General features: G+C 47.2%; 1 protein-coding gene across 1 annotated transcript; it reads right to left on the bottom strand.

Annotated features, from left to right (window-relative positions):
* Positions 1-8,014: 8,014 nt before the first annotated feature.
* Positions 8,015-8,686, bottom strand: LOC147862090 (uncharacterized). The gene has a single exon (XM_087323063.1). The coding sequence runs from the start codon at positions 8,684-8,686 to the stop codon at positions 8,015-8,017; it is 672 nt and encodes a 223-aa protein (XP_087179189.1).
* Between the last annotated feature and the right edge of the window lie 1,583 nt (positions 8,687-10,269).

Here is a 10,269-nt window from a genome sequence, read left to right on the forward strand (position 1 = left end):
CCGATTTGCCCTTTCCACCCCGGTTTTCGCCTATGGACGAAAATCTTCACGACACCGGTTTTGGTTGTGGCATGACCTCTATTCTCGCCGGAAGCCCTTTTTGGATTGCTGACTGTAGCGGTAACTCTTGCTCTTGCTGTGCCTACTGCCCTAGTGAGGTAGGCAATTCGATTACCGGTTCTTGGACCATCAACACTGTTGCTTCTTGCCGCACAGGTAACTCTTTCCTCGGTTCTGGTTGAGCCGATTCCGCCTCCTTTTTTGGCTCTAGTCCCTCGGAACGGGGTGTCAGTGTGCTGTCCTTCACCGGACCCAATTCGTCCCCCTTCTGATCTGCGTTGCTACGCTTCTGGCGACGTAGGAGATTATCGATGGGGTCTTCCTCCGCCTCCTCCTCTTGGGTTCTGATATTGATCTTCATTGCCAAGGGGTCCGACTCTTGTTCCATTTGGCACAACTTGATTTTAAGAGGCTTTACTGGTGGCTCTACTAGTGTCTCTGTCTTCTGCTTGCCTCTTCCGCTAGGTGGTTCTTTCCCTTGCTGCGAGGTACTGCCCTCTTTCCATCCAGGCGTGTGCTTGGCCAAGAGTTGTTGCCGTTTTGAAGGTTTGTTGGGCATGGTCTCCATTACTTGAACCCGCTTCTTAGTCCTTACCGGCTCCACTGGTGGCGCCAAAAGAGTCAGCCATTGAGCCACGACCGTTCATAATTTCTTGCCGTTTTGCACGGATTCTATCGTTGTCCGCAAGCAACCGGCGATGATTACTGACCAATCCACTTGCACCCTTGTGTATGTAGCAATGATGACACCAACTTTGTTCTTTGGCATTGCTGGGGGTCGGGGGTACACAAACCCATACTCGTGGAGGACACGAGCCACTTCTCTGAACAGGGGGTCCTCGCCGCCCTGTGTTTGGTGAGCCTTACTAGTGAGGGAATACTCGCCAAAAAACTTGGTTAGCGTTTCAGGAGAAGGGTTCTCGATGGAGTAGATGCCCCCTTCCGGCAGTCCGATTAGAGCGCGGATGGCTTCCTCTGTTATGACTTCCGTGTCGATTTTTTGCAAGACTTCTTCTGCTTTGTCGTGCGGCGGCGCCTCTGCTATTCTCAGGAAGCCTCCCAACCCATGTTGGTTGAACCATTTCTTGGCTGTTTCGGAAAGTGCCATCGGTTCCATCTCGTCGTCTGGTTCTGCGAGGGTGGGTAGGGCCGATGTGCTTCTTGCATCCGTTTGTTCACTTGTATTGTCCTTTGTGCGCTCAGTGCTCGGTGTTTGCGAAATGAAAGAGACTCTGCGAGGCGGAGGTTTTGTGTTCCCATGCTTGGTGCCTTTCTCGATTCCCGTGCATGCACGTTGTGTACTATAATAACAATTGTGTGACACGTGGTGCGCTTTAACTAGGCTTTAAATAGCCACTACACACCTTTTCGAGGTGTCCTTCGTTCCTCGCCTCTGCACGATGATCTCTCTCTCTCCTTTTTTTTAGTTCCGGTTACCTGGTAACCCCAGCTCCCTTGTCTGTTTTTCTTCATGGTTGCCGGCCAACTGTTTGCCGCTGCCTATTTCCGCATTGTTCTCCGGTTGATGAAACGGGTTCTATGGCATGGGTCCATAATATGGTTTAAGTCGGAACCCATTTACCCACTTGTCCAGCACCTCGCCGGCTTGCATTCCCAGCTGATATGAGCCGTTGAACTCTCTCGTTATCCAATATGGTCCGGTCCATCAGAACTATAGCTTCCCTGACATTTTGTTCATTCGGGTCTGGAACACTAGTACTGGCTTGCTGATTCCAAACATCTTCTCGTTACCCTTCCGGTGGTGGTCGACGAATGCTTTCCTTCATTGTTGCTCGAGTTCCATCTGCATTAGGCTCGCTATTCGGTGCTCCTCCAGCTCACATAATGCTACTAACCGGTTTTTTTCCGACTCCTTCCCGCTCAACCGCTCTCAGACCTATATCCGTAAGCCTGGAATCTGAAATTCAATTGGCATCACTGCTTCAAGACCAAACGCTAACCGAAATGGTGTTGTCCGGATACTTGTTTTGTATGCCGTCTGGTAAGCCCATAATGCGCTGTGCAACTTTGTATCCCAATCTGTTTGTGCAGCTTCCGGAGAATGTTCTGCAGAGTTTATTGGTGGATTCGGCCAATCCATTGGCCTGCGGGTAATAAGGGGTGCTTCACTTGTGTACGACCGCATAAAATGTTGTTAGGCTTTCCACCACGTGGTCGAGGAAGTGTTCACCTTGGTCGTTGATTAATTCGATTGGACATCCATACCAGCACCAGATGTACTCATACAGGAACTTTGCCGTTGACGCCGTGGTATGGTCACGTAGTGCGTTGGCTTCCACCCATTTTGTACAGTAATCTGTGGCGACAATTATGTACCTGTTGCTAGTTCACATTGCCGGTGGCTTGAATGGTCCAATGAAGTCCAGCCCCCATTTCTGGAATGGCTCCAAAGATAGTACCGGCTAGTGCAGCATGCGCGCTTGTTTCGTTGGCTGACCCATTCTTTGACACAGATCACATTCCTTCGTATATCGAACCGAGTCCTTTAGTGTCGTTGGCCACCATAAGCTGCTGCGCCATATTTTCTTTGCCGTAGCTTCTCCGGCATAATGTCCTCTTGCAACCCCACAATGCGCTTCCCATAAGATGGTGTCCTTTTTATCACTCCGGACCGCTCGCCGCCATATGCCGTCCACTCCTTTATGATACAGTGTATCTTGCACTAGACAAAAGTGTCGGCTTTCCACCGCCAACAATTTACATTCATCCCGGTTCATACCGTCTGGGCGTAGTTCGGTGCTTAAGAACTGGTGCATATTCGTTAGCCATTTGTCCTCGTCTATGACTGTCCCATCTATCGTGGTTTCCGCTATAATTTAAAACAATGCGGCATCTAAAAACTCATCTTGAACACCGTCACCGGTCTCTCCGGATTCTAACCGGCTCAAGTAATTGGCAATCGCGTGTTGTATACCCGGCTGGTGATAAATCTCAAATTAAAATTCTTGTAATAATAATGTTCGGGTCCACAACAATCCCTTCCTTGATAACAATATGACCCAACAATGTGCTGCTGGTCACACCGAAGACGCATTTTGCTGGGTTTAAGCTTAACCGATATCCTCTACACTTTTCCAAGCATAACTTGAGATGGTTGAGATGTTCCCCTGTCCGGATATATACTACGAAATCATCCAGGAATACCTGCATAAATGCTGGTATGAATTCTCCAAATACTTCCATAATAATCCTTTGAAAGGTTGCTGGCGCCATCTTGAGTCCAAACATCATTACAATTGCTACAAAGACTCCCCATTCTGTCACGAACGTTGTCTTTTCTTGATCATCCGGGTGCATCCTTATTTGGTTATATCCGTTGAAACCATCGAGGAAGCTATAAACCTCGTGCCCGACTACCACATCTAAAACTCCATCCGTAAATGGAAGCGGAAATGCGTCGGTAACCGGTGTCGTATTCAATTTCCGGTAATCCACGCAAACATGGATCTTGCCATTCTTCTTCGGCACTACAACAGTTGGACTTAGCCAAGTGGCTTTCTTCACCAGCTGGATAAAGCGGACTCGGAGTAGCTTGTCAATTTCCTCCTTTACTCTTGCCGCGTAGTTTGGGTTCATCCGATAGTGTCGATGTGCCACCGGCTTAGCGTCCTTGCTGAGGTGAATCTGGTGTTGATAAAGTTGGGGGTCAAGTCCCCGCATATCTTCATAGGACCAGGCGAATACGTCCCAGAATTCTTTTAATAATGTTATCATTGCCGATTTGTCTGCCAGTGACATCTCCTTGCCACGTGTACCGGACACAGTTCCTCTTTGGTGCCCAAATTTACTTCTAGTTGGGACGCCTTTACTCATCGGGATACCACCATTTCCCATTCCAAGGCCTCCTGTGCTTGCCGCAGTTCCCAGAGTGCATCCTTATCCGGCTCCTCACCGGCCTCTTCTGTTTGCACAATGTATGGAGATACCGCTTCTTCCACGTCCACTTCGAACAAAGGGACTATCCTTGGGTTCTCGTCAAGGTAGCGATCCACCTCATCGTCGGCCAATCCTACCAGCATGTTCATGCTTTCAGCATATAGGGGGGTTACGTCTTTGCCGGGGCCTACTTGTGGTTGCGTGGGTACTCTTACTTTCGTTTTCCCCCTTCGGAACGTAATATTGTTTTTCTGCCAGTTCTGTTTGATATGGGCAGTCCTCAACCATGGTCATCCTAGCAGCGGTGGGTATGCCCCTTGAGCGTTCAACTGGAGGACTACCGCAAAAATTCGGAAAGCATGATCCGATTGTCACCTCCAAGTCCCAGATCAAGCCAACTGGTTGGACTGAGTTGGTGTCCGCCATCCAGAGCCAGAATGGGCATGGTTTCCACTCCTGAATTCCCAAAGTGTCGCATGTCCGGAGGCTTATCACGTTTACTCCTGATCTGCCATTAACTATCGTACCCGGTAGCTCCCACCCTTTAATAATCGCAATGATTGCAGGTGTCAAGATTCGAACTCTTGACATGACACACATCTAGCATATAATCATGTATATACTTCGTCATTGTAGGTTTTAGCTAGCATCATGTGCATAATTTCTCCCTTGTATTATTAACACTTGGCACATGCATGTGTACCTAATGCCTACATGCTCTATTGTATCACGTGCGTGCAACAGGTATGCATGCCACTTAGTATAAATAGTTGAGTTCACCTTGAAGGAATTCAAGGTGAACAACGCCAGTCATGGACATATCAATCTAGTATTGTCATTTCGCCCATCTTCTCTCCTTAATCTTCATCTCTATCTTTATGCTCTTGTGTCATTCCGTCATCGCTCCGTCGTAGCCTCATCATCCGTGCTCCGTCTTAGTCCGCATTTGGTGTGTCCGTGACAGTTTGTTCACCTTCCAACTAGAAGCATCACCCGTATCCGTCATCGCCCTTGCTTCTAGAGTTACCATTGTCACCGTACCATCATCAACATCGCTTCATTGTCTCTATTTTTTACTTTCTTTCCCGTTCGTGTTCATGTTCTAGTTCCCGGTGAGGGCCGCACAAGGCCGCTCACTCCCTTTGGTGTTCACGATCCAGTTCCCGATGAGGGCCGCACAAGGCCACTCACTCTCGTTGGTGTTCGTGTTCCAGTTCTCGGTGAGGTCCGCACAAGGCCGCTCACTCCCGTTGGTGTTCGTGTTCTAGTTCCCGGTGAGGGCCGCATGGTCGCCCACGCCCGTTTGTGTTTGAGTTCCCAGTGAGGGCCGCATGGTCGCTCATGCCCGTTCGTGTTCTTGTTCCCGGTGAGGGCCGCACATGGCCGCTCACTCCCGTTCGTGTTCCTGTTCCCGGTGAGGGCCGCATGGTTGCTCACTCCCGTTCATGTTCCAGTCTCCGGTGAGGACTGCACATGGCCGCTCACTCCAACTATTGTTCATGTTCCAGATCCCGGTGAGGACCGACATGGTCACTCATGCCTGTTGTTGTTCATGTTCCAGTTGTCGGTGAGGACCACACATGGTCGATTACTCCCGTTTATGTTCCTGTTCCCGGTGAGGGCCACATGGTCGCTCACTCGTTCGTGTTCCATTTCTCTGTGAGGACAACATGGTTGCTCATGCCCGTTGGTGTTTGTGTTCCAAGTCTCAGCAAAGACCGTTCCAGTTCCCGGCAAAGACCCCACATGGTTACTCATGCCCCTTGGTGTTCATGCTCCCCGTGAGGACCACACATGGTCACTCACACCCGTTGATATTTGTGTTCCAGTTCTAGGCGAGGACCACACATGGTCGCTCATGCTTGTTGTTAAATACCTCGTCTTGTGGAAGGGTTACTCTTTGTCTAGGATTTACAAAATACTTTGGAAGTGATCTAAGATTTTCATCAACAATATCCCCTTAAGCCGACAAACGATTTGGGAAGGCATCGTTGGAGGGGGGATAATGTCAAGATTCGAACTCTTGACATGACCATGTTATAATCGAGTGTTATGTGTTAACCACACATCTAGCATATAATCATGTATATACTTCCTCATTATAGGTTTTAGCTAGTATCATGTGCATACTTTCTCCCTTGTATTATTAACACTTGGCACATGCATGCGTACCTAATGCCTACATGCTCTATTGTATCACATGCGTGCAACAGGTATGCATGCCACTTAGTATAAATAGTTGAGTTCACCTTGAAGGAATTCAAGGTGAACAACGCCAGTCATGGACATATCAATCTAGTATTGTCATTTCACCCATCTTCTCTCCTTAATCTTCATCTCTATCTTTATGCTCTTGTGTCATTCCGTCATCGCTCCGTCGTAGCCTCATCATTCGTGCTCTGTCTTAGTCTGCACTTGGTGTGTCCGTGACAGTAGGACTGCTGGTGTCCACCATTGCCGGTCCTTCCTCCGTATTTGAAAAGAATGCCGGAGCCGGTGCAGGACTTAACGGAGCCATCGCCGATTTCAACCCGTCAGTGAACCGGGGCACTAGTTGCAGTAACCGGCCCAGTGGTAACGTGATTTCGCATTCTTGAAGTGCTTGCCACGTGGGGTTCTTCGGTTGTGCCTTTACGGTGAGTTCCTCCACTGCATTCGTGTGCTCTTTCATTTCGGTGACATTGTGTTTGTTGGCCTTTTCAATCCATTCGGTGGTCTATTTTCGTATGGCCTCATGTGCTTCCCACTCCGCCATCTTTCCTTTTGATTTGGTGGTGACTTGCTGTATATCCGCTGTCATAAAAATCCGTCACTATGTGCGGATCGCGAGACGGAACCGCCAGGGTTCTGGACTAAAAAGATTTAGTGCAACACGTACAACACAAGCAAGTTTTAAGCATAAGACAAGTGGAAGAGAAAAATCATTAGTTTATTGCAAAAGAAAATAGATTCTTTATAATTTCAAAATCGTGTTACAATGGGTTGGGTATGGAAATGAGAGATTAAATTTTCAAAGAAAGGAGCCAACAACCATGCAAGGAGTGGTCCGATATGAATACGAGAGATAATTTTTGACTAGAAAGCCCCAGTAAACAAAGCTAGGAGTTTGATGTGAGACAATTTGTTTCTCAAATCCGAGAGGGAAGAAGAAAGAAGGGGAAAAAAAAAAACTAGGAGGGAAAAAATGGGACATATATCGAGCTCCTCATTGATCCTCCTCCCCAATGTTACTTTGCATGCCCACTTTTAGTTGGATGGACTCTATTTTTAGTTGCATGGCCTTGGCTTTTGGTTGCATGCGATTCCGTATAATTTGGCCAAATGACACAATCATCCATAAAGTTTAGCTCGTGCGCAATCCGTACGTGCGTCGCAATCAAACCGTAGACGCGTTCGCGCGCAAAAGTCCCGATCGTGCCGTAGTGTACGCATCCACGCGCACGCGTGTCCAACCCGCACCGTGTACGCATCTGCGTGCAAAAGTCTTGACCGCGCCGTAGTGTACACATCCACGCATGCGCACGTGCGCACACATGCGTCCACGCGCTCGTCCGAAACATCCATGCATACGCCCAAAACTTGCACACGCGCATACATCCGAAGATGTCTATGCGCGCGTATGTTCGAAAACGTCGACACACCCATGCACACGCGCGCACGCCCGAAGCATGCACACCACATAGTGTAGCCCAAGTCACCTTGAACATTTTATGCTCCACACATTGATAGAATGACTATGTTTTGGTTTCCCTTATATATTCTGGGTTCCAATGTTGTCCTATCTATGTGGGATATCTCACAGTTTTGTCTTTTCTTTTCTTTTCTTCAAACTTCACACTCACATAACTTGATACTTGTTTATCCGTTTTATGTGTAGTAAAATACGATATGAAGCTCTTGAACACATCTATCTTTCCATATCCGCATATTAAGCTAATCATAAATAATTATTTTACTAATTTTCATATCGTGTGTGAAAAACCACACGACATTCACCCCCACCAAACCTGCACATCCACCGGTATGTGCCAATTGTGGTGAGGTTCCTCTTTTTTAATTACTCTTCTTCAACCTTGATGTTCGAGGATACATCATCTAGATCTTCGATCTCAAGATTTGGGGCTTCTCTTCTCTTAAAGATCTTGATCCTCTTCCCTGCTATTGGGAAAGCAAGTCGAGTTCCATCTAACTCCGCGAAAAAATAGGTTGCATTGCTTTTTATTTTCTTGACCATATACGGGCCAAACCATCGTTTTGCGAACTTTCGAGTAGTGCTATATTGATTATCGAGACTACTATCATAGACAAGAAGCCAATCTCCTTCTTCAATTTTTCTTTGTCGAAGACCATGCTTTCTATCAAAATTCTCCTTGTTCTTCAATCGAGCTTGGCGCAACCGTTCTATTGCCAACTCGACATCTTCGGGCCTTCGTTCTAATTGTTGAATCCTCGTGGCTAGCAAGTCTTCCTGACTCTTTTCCTCTTGCCATGGCAAAGACGTCCACGAAGCAACACTTTGCTCAATAAGCATTATTGGTTTTTGTCCTAATATGAGTTCGGCGGGCATATATCCCGTAGTCGTGCTATGTGTAGTTCTATCTGCCCAAAATGCATAAGATAGTAATCGTGGCCAATTTCCCATCTTGCCGTCGGAAGCCTTTGCTAGAGCTTTTACAATTGGACTATGTCCTCGTTCCACCTTCCCATTTGCGTCTGGGTTGTATGCCATGGTGAGCGATAATTTGACGCCTATTCTTGAAAAGAACTGTTTAGCTTCATTCGCATCTAATTCTCCTCTATTAGCCACTATTTTGCCGACACATCCGTATCGACAAATAACATCTTCAAGGAGAAACCTACAAATCGCTGAAGTTGTTTTATTCCTTAACGCCCGTCCTTCTACTTGGTTGGTGAGATCCTCTCTTGCTAGCACGAGATATTTCATTTGCCCCAATCCCATTGGCATAACCACTATGTCTACCAACCACTTATAGTGCATTGATAATGGATATGTCGAATTAAGTTTATCCCTATGTTGAATATTCGAGTATAATTGGCATTGCTCACATGTTTCAACATAGCTTGCTACATCTTTGTAAACACTCGGCCACCAATACTTCTTCTTGAGCTTTGCAAATGTTGCCCATATACCACGATGACCTGCCCACACACTATCATGAAATTCAGCAATTAGTGTTTGTTGATCCTGTTTCTTGCACACCACTCGAAGTGGAGTTCCATTCTTCTTCTTCGGAAACTCCCATAGATGTCCTTCTTTGAGGAAGAACTTGTAGGCCTTCTTCCTAATTCGGTAGAAGTCTTCCTTTGACCATGATTCATCTTTTGTAAGAGAGCTTAAGTATTTGCCAATTTCGATGAATTCACCCTCATAATCTTCTACTTTGAACACTACTAGCACCCGAGCACAAGAAACCGTAAAGAAGTTTAGGCCAACATCCTCTTCGTCGGAGTGCAAATCTTCTTCACCCTAATACCTCGCCCTTGACAACATATCGGCCACCACATTATGCTTCCCATTTATATGCCGAATTGTTAACTCTTCGGGCTGGACAATGGCCTAACACAGGGTGTCTACGTGAGACACTTCACCAAAGGGTGTTATGGCAACCGGATTAGACTTCAACGCTTAATCCGACTTAGTTAAGTTACTTATTAGGATCGTCTTCATAACACGCGTAAGATATAACAATTAAGACAGAACGGCAATTGACACAGAGATATAACAACGCTTAAGCTTTCATTAATTAACCGCTAACTATTTCATTGTATCCGGGCCTTTAAATAGGTTTCCGGTCTATATTACAAAACGGTGCCATCCGCACCTGTTCGGGATCGGTCCGGATCCGGAACGGCATACCGATTCCGGTCCGTCCGTCCACACTCATAGCTTAATTACAACCACATTCCTACTACTTAATTAGCTCTCCGTTTCCCACTCTGGACTCCTTTGCCGGCCGGTAACACATGGCACGCCCGTGGGACAGTACCTTGTACGTCGAATCCACAACCGACCCTTGCTATTCTTCGTCCAAAATGTCCAAAATGCTCTGTTCGAGTGGCTCCAATGGTTCATCTAGAAGTGGTTGTTGTTGTTGTTGCTTTGTTGCTGTCTGCTGCGGCGGGTCCATTGGTGGTTGCTGCGGCTGCTCCTCCGTTTGTGGCTCTGACACCGGTGTCTCAGTCGTTGCTCCCTGCGTCGTGGTGGTCTCCGGTTGACTGGTTCCTGGCTGGCCCTCAGCCGACGATAGTTCCTCATCACTAAGGTTAACCGTTGTCGCTTCCTGTGCTTTT

Source organism: Azolla caroliniana, unplaced genomic scaffold (assembly GCF_043228905.1).
Source record: "Azolla caroliniana isolate FFs.n. ecotype wild unplaced genomic scaffold, voAzoCaro1.0.p SCAF_7, whole genome shotgun sequence".
Taxonomy (NCBI): Eukaryota; Viridiplantae; Streptophyta; class Polypodiopsida; order Salviniales; family Salviniaceae; genus Azolla; species Azolla caroliniana.